General features: G+C 45.9%; 1 protein-coding gene across 1 annotated transcript; it reads right to left on the bottom strand.

Moving 5' to 3' along the window:
* Positions 1–2,027: 2,027 nt before the first annotated feature.
* ZFAND2A (zinc finger AN1-type containing 2A) lies at positions 2,028–12,234 on the bottom strand. Its single transcript, XM_081299057.1, has 7 exons — positions 11,976–12,234; positions 10,584–10,669; positions 9,743–9,837; positions 7,138–7,269; positions 4,143–4,270; positions 3,355–3,417; positions 2,028–3,093 (listed from the first exon to the last, which is right to left on the bottom strand). The coding sequence occupies exons 2-7, from the start codon at positions 10,636–10,638 to the stop codon at positions 3,078–3,080; spliced, it is 489 nt and encodes a 162-aa protein (XP_081155183.1). The 5' UTR covers positions 10,639–10,669; positions 11,976–12,234; the 3' UTR covers positions 2,028–3,077.
* Positions 12,235–15,008: the final 2,774 nt, after the last annotated feature.

Below are 15,008 nucleotides of genomic sequence, written 5' to 3'. Positions count from 1 at the left end.
TCGGCCTTCAAAAAGCTCTGGATTTATGCTGGGAGCAGTGGCACACACCTGTAATTCCAGGAGCTTGGGAGGCTGAGAGAGGAGTATCTTGAGTTCAAAGCCAGCCCCAGCAATGGCAAATTGCTAAGCAACTCAGTGAGACCCTGTCTCTAAATAAAATACAAAATAGGGTTTGGGGATATGGCTCAGTGGTCGAGTTCCCCGGAGTTCAACCTCCAAAACACTCTGAATTTTGGAGCACTTCAGATTTTAGAATAGGATGCTGTACCTGTAACGTTTTTTAATTTTTAAAATTTGTTTTAATTAGTTATACATGACAGTAGAATGCATTTATGCACTTTGATATATCATACATAGATGGGCTATAATTTCCCATTTTTCCTGAGTGTACATGTTGCAGAATCATATTGGTCATGTAGTCACATATATACATACAGTAATAATGTCTGTTTCATTCTACTGTCTTTCCTATCCCCACATCCCCTCCTCTCCCATCACTTCCCTCTACCTAATCTAAGGTAACACTATTCTTCTCTAGTGACCCCCGCCTTATTGTGAATTAGCATCCACATATTAGAGAAAACATTTGGCCTTTGGTTTTGTGGGATTTGGCTTATTTTGCTTAGCATGATATTCTCCAACTCCCAACTACTTACTGGCAAATGCCATAATTTTATTCTTATTTAAAGCTGAGTAATATTCCATTGAGCATATATACCACATTTTCTTTATCCATTCATCTATTGAGGGACACCTAGTTTGGTTCCATAGTCTAGCTATTGTGAATTGAGCTGCTATAAACATTGATGTGGCTGTGTCACTATAGTATGCTGATTTTAAGTCCTTTAGGTATAAACCAAGGAGTGGGATAGCTGGGTCAAATGGTGGTTCCATTCCCAATTTTCTGAGGAATCTCTATTCTGCTTTCCATAGTGGTTACACCAACTTGCAGTCCCACCAGCAGTGTATGACCTTTTTCACCACATCCTCGCCAACATTTCTCATTGCCTATATTCTTGATGATTGCCATTCTGGCAGGAGGGAAATGAAATCTTAGTTTTGATTTGCATTTCTCTAATTGCTAGAGTGTTGAACAATTTTTCATGTATTTGTTGATTAATCATATTTCTTCTGTGAAGTGTCTGCTCAGTACCTTAGCCCATTTAACCTTGTTGTTTTTTTTTTTTAAAGAGAGAGTGAGAGAGGGGAGGGGGAGAGAGAGAGAGAGAGAGAGAGAGAGAGAGAGAGAGAGAGAGAGATTTTTAATATTTATTTTTTAGTTCTTGGCGGACACAACATCTTTGTTGGTATGTGGTGCTGAGGATCGAACCCGGGCCGCACGCATGCGAGGCGAGCGCGCTACCGCTTGAGCCACATCCCCAGCCCCTTTTTTTTTTTTTTTGGTTTTTTTGGGTGTTAAGTTTTTTGAGTTCTTTATATAAGCTAGAGATTAATGCTTTATCGGAGGTGCATGTGGTAAAGATTTTCTCCCAATCTGTAGGCTCTCTCTCCTCACTTTGTTTTCCTTACTGAGAAGTGGCATTTTAATTTGAATCCATCCCATTTATTAATTCTTGATTTTACTTGTGCACTTTAGGAGTCTTATTAAGGAAGTCAGATCCTAGGCTGACATGGTGAAGATTCAGGCCTACTTTTTCTTCTATTAGGCACAGGGTCTCTGTTCTAGTGCCTGAGTCTTTGATCCACTTTGAATTGATTTTTGTGAGGGTGAGAGAGAGAGGTTTACTTTCATCTTACTACATATGGATTTCCAGTTTTGCCAGCACCATTTGTTGGACAGGCTATCTTTTCTCCAGTGAATGTTTCTGGCACCTTTGTCTAGTATGACATAACCGTATTTATGTGGGTTTGTCTCTGTGTCCTCCGTTCTTGTACCTGTAATGTTTTGTCCTTTAGTTTGGATGCTCAGGAATAGCACTGTCCAATGACAGTGTAACACAAGCCACCTACCTAAGTTTTTAAATTTAAAGTAGCCTCAAACAAATCAGAAACAGATGAAATTAATCTTCATGTTTTATTAATCAATCATACCTAAGACATCATTTCAACATGTAAACAATGTTTTTAAAATTACAGTTACATTTTAATATTGTCTTCAAATCCTGGTGTGCTTTGGTTCTCAATCTGGATACACCTTAATGTGAACATTGAGTTTTCAACAGTGATTTGTATTTAGATTTCATAAGACTTAATTCTACAGCACATGCTTAGCATGTGCAAGACTGTGCATTAAACCCCTACCCTGCACCCCCAGCCAAATCTGCAGTTACAAAATTGGTTCACATATGCAACATACATCAAGGTTTTCTAACAACTGAACTGGGCGGTTCTTAAACTTAAAAGTTTTAGCTCCTTCTGCCTCAAAATCATAAAACTAGCCCCTATAACCTCCAGTACTCAAAGAAGCCCTCTGCCTGCTATCATGGTTTTAAATTGCTTCTGGAAGTTTCTATCACTTCAACACCAGATACTGCTAGCATTTTATGACTTTCTTCTTGCAGTTGACAGCAAACCCAGGTACAAATAAGCCGTCTCACAGGCTAGCTGTCATCTGGTTTAAGAAGTCAGCTGTGGCAGACAGCATGCCCTCCCTCAAGACCAGTCCGGCCCTGATACATTCTCTCATGGACTGAGGGCCAGCCTGGACAAGGACCCTTAATAATGCATCCTGCTTCCTAGGTTCAGACAGACACCACTTTACAGAAGCCACACCGGCAAGACCCAGAACTATGGTCAACTGTCTGTTGTTTACATGCTGGAAACTTTCCAAAGACTGGATCTTGAACCAGTTCACTGCCCATACAACACTGCTTACTCAGATCTTGCTTTTGAAGTCACCAAATTTTGTTGCTGTGGTGACATAACCTGCCTTGGAGCATCAATCTCTCTGATTGTTTATTTTGTCAAACAATTTGAATGCTTTATTGGAAATGTTTAATAAAGTTTGACTGCTTGTCCTGGGAAGTAAAAAGATACTAGTACATTAGTCATCTGCAAAGTTAACTGTACATGGAATGATTTCAGGTGCAGCGCCAATACCAGATACTGTCGTGTTGTCATTTTGTTTTCCACCTAGAAGAGAACAGAAAGAACCGACTATTTTAGGTGCCTCCTAATTACCTCAAAGTGGCTGATCTTTCAAAAGAGTCTTGGATCCCAAGTAAGATGTCCCAGAAGCAGTTATGCTATGGCCTGCTGTGACCTAGAAGGGACTGTGCTTATAACTTAGGACTCAAGTTCACCTTCCTGGGGAAGCATGCCAGGTCACAGGGTTGGCTGTAGTTGTACTACAACTATTCGACATAGAACCACACCCAAGATAAACATACTGACCTGAGTCGCTGGGCCAGCCAACTAGAGGACGGCTTAGACTCAGAAGCGCTGATTGCTGAGCACCTAGGGAGAGGTGAGACACGTGTTCAGCCCTTCTCATTCACCAGGCTCAGGCATGGACAACACAGGGAGCACTGGAGCGCAACGGAAAGCAACAACACTCCCCTTTCATTCAACAGCAAGTGTGGCCCAAGGCTGCTGTGGAGAAAGGTGCTAGCACTATGGGGTGAACAGTGTCCCCCAAACACCTGCTGAAGCCCTAATCCCTGGGGCCTCAGAATGTGACCTCATTCAGAGACAGGGTCTTCACAAAGTGAGCAAGTTCAGGAGAGGCTGAAAGAGTGGGTCCACATGACTTCCTCACAAAAAGTGGAAGACGGGACCCAGTTGCTCACAGGGGAACACCCCGGGAAGACAGAGATCTCAGTGATGCATCCCCATATCTAGGCTCACCAGAGACTGCGGCAAATCAAGAGAAGCTGGGGGAGGCCTGGAACAGATCAGCCCTCTGCCCTCAGCCAGAGCCTGCCTGCCCATCTCTATTTTGGCCTTCCAGCCTCCAGACAGGTGAAAAGAATAAACTCCTATTGTTGAGGCCATGGGGTATTCGTACTTTGTTACAAAAGTCACAAGAAACTAATGTAGCTAGCTTCCTACTTTAACTCAGATCCAATTTTATCACAGCCCCCAAGTGTACAATGGATGCTTCAGCTCAGCAACTTGTCCCCCACTTCACCCCAGGGTTCAAGCTGGTTTTCCTCCTGCCATGCCCAGGTGCCTCTCCTCACCTGGCTTTGCAGCTGTGGTCCAGCGGGTGTCTGTGCTGGATGCAGAAGCTGCCTTGGCACTGCGCACAAGCCAGCGGCAACATCTCCTTCTTTTTACATCCTTCTTTTGAGCATCGGTACGTGAAGACCTGGGAGAGAAAAGCACATCCATGAGCAGGGCTTCAACAGCCCCCAGCAGCACCACACACTCAACTAGAAACAGGTCTCGGCCTCGTGGATGAAGACATCCAGGTCCTAGGGAGACACCTTAGTGTCAAGTGGAAAGACAAACATAGATTAAGGAATTGGCAAAATTGGGGATCAGGTGAAGATGGCCAGAAGCTGTTCCCAGAAGACTAGGAAGAAAAGACCAAAGGAGGAAAGGAGGCCAAGCAACTGCTCTTGGAAGCACTGGGTCAGCAGAGGCTGTCCCCACAAGGGGCCAGGGTGGAATGCCTATATCTTCCACACCTACTGATCACTGTGTTTATTTTTAAAGGAGGGACAAGTGTTGATACTTTTGACTGTGAATTAAGAAGGTAACTGAAGGGGAGGATTCCAGCAGCCTGAGAGCAGCCTCTGGTAAAGAGGGGCAGGCAGGCAGCTTGAGGGCCATGCAGCAAGCACCTGTAAAAGCCCCATCTGCAAAGGCAGGCACAGCCGTGCCAGTACAGGATGGGCAGGGGAGACTGGGGGGAGGGGGGGTAATTCTGAGCTGAGCCCGGAATGAGAGGAGCTCCTCTCCCGATTTGGGAGACGTCGGTGGGGTGGAGATGAGGCCTGCAGTGGGTGCACAGCCACAGGGGAGTGACCAGGCGAGGAACGGGGCCGCAACATGCTTCTGCTTCCATACACAGGGTTTTGTGTGAAGACAAAGGAATGCAAATTCAATTTCTTTGTGTTAAAAATTGAAAACAGTAAGCAAGAGCTAAAGGACTTTACATTTACTTATGATAGTGTAATTGTGAGGTATTTAGTGAAATGTACCGTTTTACACAGTTGTTAACTACAAATCAGGGTCTATACCTAGAAATCGATTAAAGTGAGACAAATGCCAATTCCCTAGAAGACACACCTAGAAGAAAATACTTATTTGGAGAACAGCAAAACAGGGTGGGGCCATGCACCCAAGAAAGCAGGTGCATGAAAACCACCTGAATGAGCCTCCCAGGGAGGAAAGGTACACAGCCAGCCAGCCCAGACTGGGGAGTGGCCTGCAGTCCAGGGGTCAGGCAGCCTGGAGAAGGCTTGATGAAGCCAGCCTGTTCACCCCCTCCCTGGCGAAGGAGCGGATCCCTACAGAGGTTGGTTCTGCCCTTCCTGAAATTACTAGAGAATTGACAGAGAGGTTTTCGGAAAGGGATAAACCCACAAGAGCAAAGAAGAAAAAGAAAACAGCTGTAAGATTTTAGAAGCTAAAGCACACACAGAAGAGTAGTGACAGACTTGGCAGGAAGAAAAGATCAGCTGTCAGCTAGGAGGAGACCACGGAGAAACTTACTCATGGGACAAAACCCCAGGAACTGGGGCAGTGGGACCACAACATAGTGGCTGCGGGCCTGTTTAGAAGCAGACCCATGACCTCTCCCACAGACGAGGGTTGAGGGGGGCTGGGGGCCTGGGGAGTGAAGCATGGGGAGGAGGACAGGGAAGGAGGGGAGAGCAATAGTAGGTTGAGGTGCCACTCAGACCCCTGGGCTGCTCTTTCCAGTTGGCTCCTAGGACTCTGGAGGCCATGAGCACATCCTCCAGGCAACTCGAGGGACACCGCTGGGGAATCCCATTAGCCCAAAGAAAAACTGAAAGACTTGGACCTCAGGGGCTTCCTGAGGGAGTGGACCAGGAAGATGACCCAAGGTGAAGGCTGAGTCCATTCTGCACTTTCTGAGCAGCCTGCTCCAGAGCACACACTTGAGAACACTTACTGTGACACGCAGAAAGGGCAGGTAAGGAACCACAGTCTAAGGACAGATCCAACAGGAGGAACCTATCAGGGCTCCTGCGCTAAAGTACCAGGAATCCAGACAGAAGAAAGGAGAGAATGGAAACCAGAGACCAAAAGAACATTCCAGAACCATGGGGATGGAGTTTCCAGTGGGAGGGTCCACTCTGTACCCAGCATAGAGAAGATCCTTCAAGATGCTGGGGAAAAACTGGGTCAGGGTGGAAACTGGCCCCCAGAGGGTCAGGGAGGGGAAAAGCTCAGCACATGGGCTCTCAGGGCTGTTGTCGTCCAATTAACAGAGGCCTAGATGCCACCCAAGCATCCCCAACTGTACTGGGAGGACAGAGCCAGAAGAAAATGTGTGCACAAATGACAGAAGAGCAGATAAGGGCTACATCCTCAGTACACAATGCAGTACACAGATAACAGATAAAACGAAGAGCAAGCAAGACAGGTCCAGGTGGAATAGTCATGAGCAGAAAAAGCAGTTAGCACAAATAAGCAAGCAGGACCTGCTAAGCGTGAACACCTGCCCGGGGAACAAGGCTGCTGTCATTCCCACACACTTCCCCTAGGGAGCAGATAAACAGCTTCAATAAAATACTGATGCTACCAAACCAAGAACACAATGTCTAGAGCTGGGGACATGACTCAGTGTGTAAAGCTTGCCTAGCAGGTGCAAAGTCCTAGGTTTCATCCCCAACACTGTAAACAATTAAAACACTGCATGTCTGAATTTTATAATCTTTTACCTGCTCCTAGGAGCTTAGAAAATAAATGTGCATTAATTGCATTAACTGAGTGGTTCTACTCATTAATTCCTCATCAGAAACTCTAGTTTATTCCTGTAAGTGAAGAAGGCTCTAACCTAGAAGCTCTTGTGTTTAGGAACTATTTCCATAACTCAAAACTCAGGGCATTCACAACACAAGAAAACAATCATTTATCACTAAGGGATTTATTTTGCACATAAATCATGAGGACTAATTTTTCACAGTTGGAAAACTGATCTTCCCCCTAAGGAAAAATCAACATTCTCAGGTCACAGACTGACCCAGAACTTGTCCTTACCTTCTCTTTCTTCTTCCCAGGATGATAGGCACAGTCTTTGTCAATGTGCTCTCCCACCACCACATCTGGTATCTCTCCCCTTTTTACAGGGATGGGGACATTGCAAAGTGGACATACAGGGACCTTGACATCCTAAAGATAAAGAATGTGAGATGACATCTGAGATCCACACAAGGAAAAGGTGAAGCACAAGCAGAGCACACAAACTGGCATCCTGACCACTCCTGAAAACCGGGCACTGCTGGACAGCAGGTTAACAGGCAGCCCTGGAGCCAGAGGGCCAGCTGCCTCCTGGGGAGACAAGTAGAATCCAAACAAAGGACTATCAACCAACTGGGGAAAGAATCCTCCCTGAGTAAGAGGATCAGGGAAGGAAGCTGGGGAGATCAAATGAGGTCTCAGGACAGCAAGGCTGTGTGTCTAGCACGTCCTGGTGAGAGGACCTGCCCTACATCTTCAGAGCAGAGATGATAGGAGAAAACACTAAGCAAAAGGTCCTCCAGCTCACTTCAAGTGCACACCCCTTCTGTGATCCTTTGTAAAGTCATCCCACTTGGCTTTACATGTCCTCATCAGTGAACAGAGGACACAAACTGAGGCAGGATGCTCGACCCATAATCACCACAAGCCCAAGGCACCAAGAGCTCTGGAGGGATGCATTCAGAAGTTGATTGCCCAGGATGGTTAAAACCCTAAGCTAGGTCAGGCATAGTGGTACACGTCTGTAATCCCAGTGACTCAGGAGACCAAGGCAGGAGGATCCCAAGTTGGAGGCCAGCCTCAGCAATTTAGCACAGCCCTAAGCAACTTAGTGAGAACCCGTCTAAAAATAAATAAAAAGAGCAATTGGGTGTGGTGACACACTTGTATCCCAGCGCCTAGGAGGCTGAAACAGGAGGATCACAAGTTCAAAGCCAGTCTCACCAACTTAGCAAGGCTCTGAGCAACTTCGGGCTGGGGAAGTGACTCCTTGGTTAAGCAGCCCTGGGTTCAAACCCTAGTACCAAAAAAATTAACAAATAAATAAAAAGGGCTGAGGATGTGTGGCTCAATGGTAAAGCACTCGTGTGTTAAATCCCCAATACCAAAAAAAACAAAAAACCCTGACCCAGGACAGGAGTTGAGGGAATGGATCATAAGAAAAATGAGGTGGCCGTTACATCAGACAGGTGGCAGTAATCAAAACTGCGGAGCTTGCAGTCTGTGGGTGGAGCTGAAAGTCTCAGGTGTTCCTCAGTTGGCAAGTCTGCTGGCATTACCAGGTGACTGTCAGCCAGACTCCTCCCACAGGGGGACCTGGGAAGACCCAGTTGACACATGAACAGGATAGCTGGTCTAGTCATCAGGGCCTGGTAAACACAGGAGGTGAGTCACTCTCCCACCTGCCTTGATGACCCAGAGAGGGCGGAGGGGCCAATCCTGTTCAAAGCATGTGATTCCAAGTTACCCACACTCCATCTGCCACCAGGGTGAAGTGGCAGAGTTCACTGAAACCAACTGTTAACCACCCAGAAACAAAGTGACCACAGGCTGGAAACCACCTGAAAAGCCAAACTCAGAAGTCCGAAGCCCACAGATGACTGTGAGTTTCTATCATGTACTATTTGAAACACCTAAAAATATAAAAAGGCTACAGGAGCCCAGATGAATAAGCACCTTTCACACCTTCCTGATTAGACTGCACGTCAAGCTCTGAAACAGCCCCTATGCCCATAAAGACACAGCTGTGTTCTCTTGGTGCAATGGATCAAAGGAACCACGTACTTTAAGGTGAAAAGTGAGCTTTGAAAGTGAGGTTGTGTGTATAAAAGTTATGGCAGCTGCAGCTGGGCCAAGAGGGAGGAAATTTCCCTGCAGCCTCCAAGATCAGACAGAACACTGCAGTCTGCCTCCCAGGCACAACAAAAGACACCTTATGGGAAGAACGTGCTTTCAAGACAGATGTGATGGCTTCCAACCACAGGGCTCCTACTGACATTCCAACTATCCCAAAAGACTTATCACCTACTAATGACCCGCTTGCAACCAATCTAGTAAAACTTTATGCACAAAAAGATTCAGCATCCATCTAAATCTATCCCAAACATCTTGTGTAGCCAGTAGGGCTAAATGGAAATTATTCACAACAGGTTATTTCACCTCATCTCACTCTCCCTCTTCCTCCTTTAAAAGCCGAGTCCTCCTACCTCGAGGGGGCACTGGGTTGGTTGCTAATCAATTTATCTCCTGATTTGCAAACCTACCCTATGCCTAGACAAACACTATTCTTACATTTATTTTAACCTTGTTTATGGTCTGTGGTTCACAGCCACAACAATTTGATTCCAAAAGTCCTAAAAAATAAAATCTCAGAAACTTTAGAGCTGTACTGTCCAGCAGAACTTTCTGTCATAGTGGAAACACTCCTTACCTGTGCTGTTCAATACAGAGGTCACAGGCCACATGTGGTCACTGAACACTTGAAATATGGCTGGTGCAGTTGACTGATTTTAAACTTTATTTAATTTTCCTTAAGTGGCCACCTGTAGCTGGTGTCTGCTATAATGGACAGTGAAGCTTTAGACAGTATAGATTAGAACCTTCTGAACAGAGTGTGATGAATTACCTTCTTGAATGCAAAAGGACACTTATGGCCAGCATAGGTAAAATGATCTTTACAGAAATCTTGGTTACATGCATCACACTTTAGTGGAAGAAAATCTAAAAAATATAAACAAAACGGTAAAGACTTCTAAGGATTAGAACAAAATAATTAAAGCTCATACTAAGCAGATACTTACCTACACTAAGTGTTTCGTGCCTATGAGATAAATATATCTATAAGCTATCACATGTGAGAAAACAACTTTAGGGTTTTGCATTTAACAACATCAAATGACATTTAAGGATCTATCAGGCTCTTTTAAGAGAGATCCCATTTCAAGCGGCATCACAATTATTTTATTTTTTGGTACCAGGGATTAAACCCAGGGGTACTTAACCACTGAGCCACATCCCTAGTCCTTTTTTGGGTTTTATTTTAAGTCGGGGTCTCACTAAGTTGCTGAGGCTGGCTTTGAACTTGTGACTTTCCTGCTTCAACCTCCTGAGCCACTGAAATTGCAGGCATGCGCAGCCTCATCCAGGGCATCACAGTTATTTTAGCAGCAAACTTATATCCGCTTGATGCTGGCATATGAAGGTACTCAGTAATAATGTTGAATAGAACCTACACCTTGCTAGAGTCCCAATACTGATAGGCCATAAAGAATTATCAGGTAATCAAGAGGGGCCATGGGGCACACCTGTAATTCCAGCTATTTGCAAGACTGAGGCAGAGGATGGCAAGTATGAGGCCAGTCTGGGCAACAAAGCAAGACCCCCATCTCATGAAACAAAACAAGACACACAAAACAGCCAACAAAATACCATTTTCTATTAAAAAATAAGCTCTTAAAAGTGCTTACCTAGTTGCTTGCAAGTCTTTTCTGAACAATGCTTCCCCAAATCAGGAAACTCCATTATGAAAAGTGTTAAAAATGCAGTCAATCACCTAGGAGAATCAGAAAATAGGAGAGAAATGAAGGCTTTGAGTTAATCTCCAGGATTTATAACGTCAGCTACTAAAAGCAAACAGATATCCTCTTAGGGAGCACTAAATGTCCAAGTCATCCTGGGCCCTTGTGCAAGACTGAAGTATTACAAATTCTTGTTGACTTTCAGCCAAAAGAAAAACTGGAGTTTTAGCACCAATACCAGCCTCAGAACCAACTCCATGAGCAGAGATAGGGTGCTTTTTAGTCCTTTTAATCCCTAGTTTATAAAGCTCATCAGACTTTGGGTTTTCACTAAACCACCTTTCAATTCATGCTGAAAGGAGCTTCTCATGTTCAATTCGCACAGCTTCGGGGAAAATTACAGTCCTGGTAGACTTTAAGTCACAATTTCACTTACTGAATATACTTGTTGACATAAACAAAACTGTTACCAGGTGCTAAATCACATTAGCTGACTACCCTTTCCAGAGAAGATTTAACTCTGTCCCTTGTCTCCCTCTCTCTCCCTGATGCATTGAGTTTTACTTTAAGCTTATTCCTTAATGACATAACTAGCCCAGAGTTGATTAGGGAGAGGTGCCAGCGCTTAACTCACCATGAAAAACGGGTAGATAACCAATGAAGTTGCTGCACTGGAGAGAGGACTTAAGTCTACATAGGGGTCCACAGGATGTTTTCATGACCTACATCCACCCAACTTCTCACAGCTCTTGTCCCTCCCAGAAAAATTACCAGGATATTCTTCCAGATTTTACCATCAGCTCTCTCCACTCCTCTGGAGTCCCCTCTTAAGCTGTCCTGTGCCTGGAAGGTTCTTGTCCCTGCTCAGCCCTTTGGGACCTCTGTTTAAAATGCCATATCCTCTAAAGGGTTATCTTTAACACTCTTGCCAGCTCCTGTCTAGGTGAAACGCCCTCTACTCTCCCTTTCCCAAACCACTACAGGTCCCAAGGGCAGATTCGTGTTGATTATGCTCATCTTTTAAGGATGGGCTTGACACAGTGAACACAGACCAGGTGTCCCAGGATTTTTTTGTTGCCGTTATTCAGACTCGTGACCAGAACCCGATCTGGTTTCCAAAATGATTTATTTTTGACCACTGCACTGGTCTGAGGATGCCTGGACGGGGGAGGAGGGGATCACTGTGCTTCGACAGAGAAGCCTTGTTCCTACTGGCTGGGGCTGACAACAAGGAAACGCAAGCATCGCTGGAGGGTTGGTTTACGAACCCCACTCGGGCTCCGGCCCAGCCCCCCTTGTACCCCGGGCAGGCCCCGGCCCCTCACTGGCCCATCCCGGTACCTGGATCTCGTCGGGGACCAAGGCAGTTGAGGCCAGTAGGTGATGGCGGAGACAGAAAAACGGTGACGTTGTCCGTGGCCAGCCAGGAGTATCAAGGTAGCAAGAAGGATGACACCGGGAAACACTCCAGGGTGCCCAAGGCCCATCGGCTTCCACCCGGAGAACAACATCGCCGCGACCCACAATCAGGTCCATTTATCCACAGCTGCCGCGTCCGTGAGCCGCCCAGCTCGGGCGTTCCCGGCGCGCCCCGACGACGTCACTCGCAGGCCAGCCAATCCCGCTGCGCTACGACGACGTCGGCGGCCATCGGGGAAACCCCATTGGCCCGCGCACTCCCCGCCCTCCGCCTTCCTTCTCGAACAGCCTCGCAGCGTCTAGCGGTGCCGCGGCTGAGTCACCGTGAGGCGGCGGGCGCTGCTGGGTCTGGGGCCTAGTTGCGGGTGGTGGCCAGGACGGCCTCGGGGAGCTGGGTTCAGGCCGCTGGACCCCAGCGTCAGGTCGTCGGGGGGCCTAAGCCTCCGTTTCCAGCAGGCATGCGCTTGGCAGTGACACCGAATTCTGGGGAAGCAAGCTGGTAACGTCGCACCTGGAGTCCGGATTTCAGCATGTCCCCGCGCTTCCTACATTGTACCCTGTCCCCTCTACAAATACATATATATATATATATATACACACACACACATATATATAGGTATATAGATATGTATATACATAGATCTGTGTGTTTGTATAGATGTATAGATATGGTTCCTTCTTAGAAGTTGCATTCTGTAAAGACCCAGCAAACAGAAGAGCTGAGGAATGATTGAGCAATATTCCAAGGAAATACAGAGTCCTGTCTCCCTGAGCCCATTGTTAACACTGTGTGTGTGTGTGTGTGTGTGTGTGTGTGTGTGTGTGTTGAAGGACACCTCATTTAACATATATGGTTGATTGATTAGCAGTGGGCTCATGACCAGCATCCTGGGAACATGTGGTCCTGTCTTTGTGGCAGGAGGCTTCTGGAAAGAGATTTCCTTCTTAAAAATAATACCCATCAGGACATGGCCCTCTTCTATACCACTTGAAAATTTTAGCTCTTGTAATGCCAGATTCATGGGACTCCAATAGACCTCCAGGAGCCCAATCCGATGTAAGCACACAAGAGTCTTTATTGCAAGCTGGAGCCTGGACTCACAACCGTTCCAACTCAGCAGTTCCAGGGAGTGAGTCCTGGTCCTTTGTTCAGTGAGATTTTATAAGTTTTGGGGGGATACTCTATGGGTCACAACATCACACAGCAAATCATTCCATACCGCGGGAAAATTAAACAACTCAACATTGATTAGCACATTCATTGGCGGGAACAAGTTGGGGAGCAGTGATTGGTTAGTACAAGAGGGGGATTCCTTTGAACTGATTGGTTTAGGCCATGAGGGGTGTACTTGCTAAACTACATGGTTTCCCAACATGTTATCAACCACCATAGACTATTGGGGGTCATCTGGCATCCCAGATATTTTCCCTGTCTCATGCTGATTGGTGGTTGCTAGGGGGTTGCTATGGGTCTTCACCTAGCCTAACTGAGTCAGGGACACCTGGCACCACAGATCTCCTCTGTCATTTGCAGATAAACAACTCAGCAGGATGGGTATGTGTTAGGAATGCTCTGTGGGTTTTTCCCAGGACAAGGGTCATGCACCTTTCCTTAGGACAGGCCTTGAGGTATAAGCTGGTTCTTACATCAGTTTCTCACTCTCTTGCTGATCTGAGGCTGACTAAGCTAGAGCCAAATCAAGTTGCTAATGTGGCAGAGCAGGAAGGAAGGACCTAGGTTGCTGATGACATTGTTGAGTGCTAAACAACGGTGGTTGCCTCTTTAACAGGAGATAAACATGTTCATGTTGTCCAAGGCATTCAGGGTGGTGTTTTCTAGTATTTGCAGTCAGTCATTCTTAATGTGTAGTGAAGAAAGGTTATTTCAGCTTAGTACATACCAGCTATGAGACAGATGTGGAAAATTAGCCAACAATTGGATACATGAGTGTGTAACTAGGATGAGAGGTCTAGCTTCAGGAAATAGTAAAAAATCATCAACATAAATATGTGACTGTGTGCTTAAGTGTTGATGAGATTTCTTAGGGAAAGGGGTGCTTGTGGAGAACAGTCCAAGCACAAAGCCATGGGAAAAACAATATTCAAAGATCAAAGGAAGATGAACCAGCCTGGCAATGGAGAATGATCCACCAAAGAACTTAGGAGGGAAATAAGAAGGGAGTGAAAGTCAAGGAAAAGTGCTTTCTAGAAGGAAAATCAATGAACTGCCCAGAGTGAGATGAGGATGGATAGGGTCTGTTGGATTTAGGCAGGGAGGTGACCAGTACCTGGAGAATAATCTTATAGGTGGAAGCAGGAGTCAGACTGAAATGAGGTGGAGTGTGAGGATGGGAACACAGCTGGGTGTCAGGCATAGCTGCACACCTAAGGAAAGTTGGATGTTTGTCCCCATGCAGCTTGGATAAACAGGAGAGACTGCCCCCTGCCACTTTTCTGTTTTGGATGCATGGTCAATATTGCTTTTACATTTATAATTATATCCTTCACAAATATTTTATTGGGCACTTGCTGTGCACACCCCATTAGGCCTCAAGAAACAAGATAATGCTGGATCCCTGTCTCTTCCTAGGAGCTTACAGTCTTGGACAGTAAGTATGTTGTAGGGACAGACGAGACACGGCACTGAAGACAGCAGGAAACAGTTTTATTTGGCTGCAGCCAGGCTCAGAGGGCACAGCTTTTGCTGTAATCAATCAATCCCCTGAACCCCAAGTTTAGGTAGTTTTAGAATTTTATACCCAGCATGTAAGAGAAGGGGCTCAGAAGTTCACAGTCTGCACAAGTTCACATAAAAGCAGTTGTTTCTTTCACTGTTCTGGGCAAGTTAACTCTTCAAGGACAACACCTGAGAAGGGGAGAGCTTCTTCTCCTCCTTTTTTCCTCCCCCTGCCAGCTGTTATTCTGGAGCCCAATTGATAACTTCTCTTATCTTAA

The sequence above is a fragment of the Spermophilus citellus genome, assembly GCF_964194105.1.
Source record: "Spermophilus citellus genome assembly, chromosome: 6".
Taxonomy (NCBI): Eukaryota; Metazoa; Chordata; class Mammalia; order Rodentia; family Sciuridae; genus Spermophilus; species Spermophilus citellus.
Note: the sequence above shows the minus strand (reverse complement) of the source record. Positions and strands in the feature narration are given on the sequence as shown.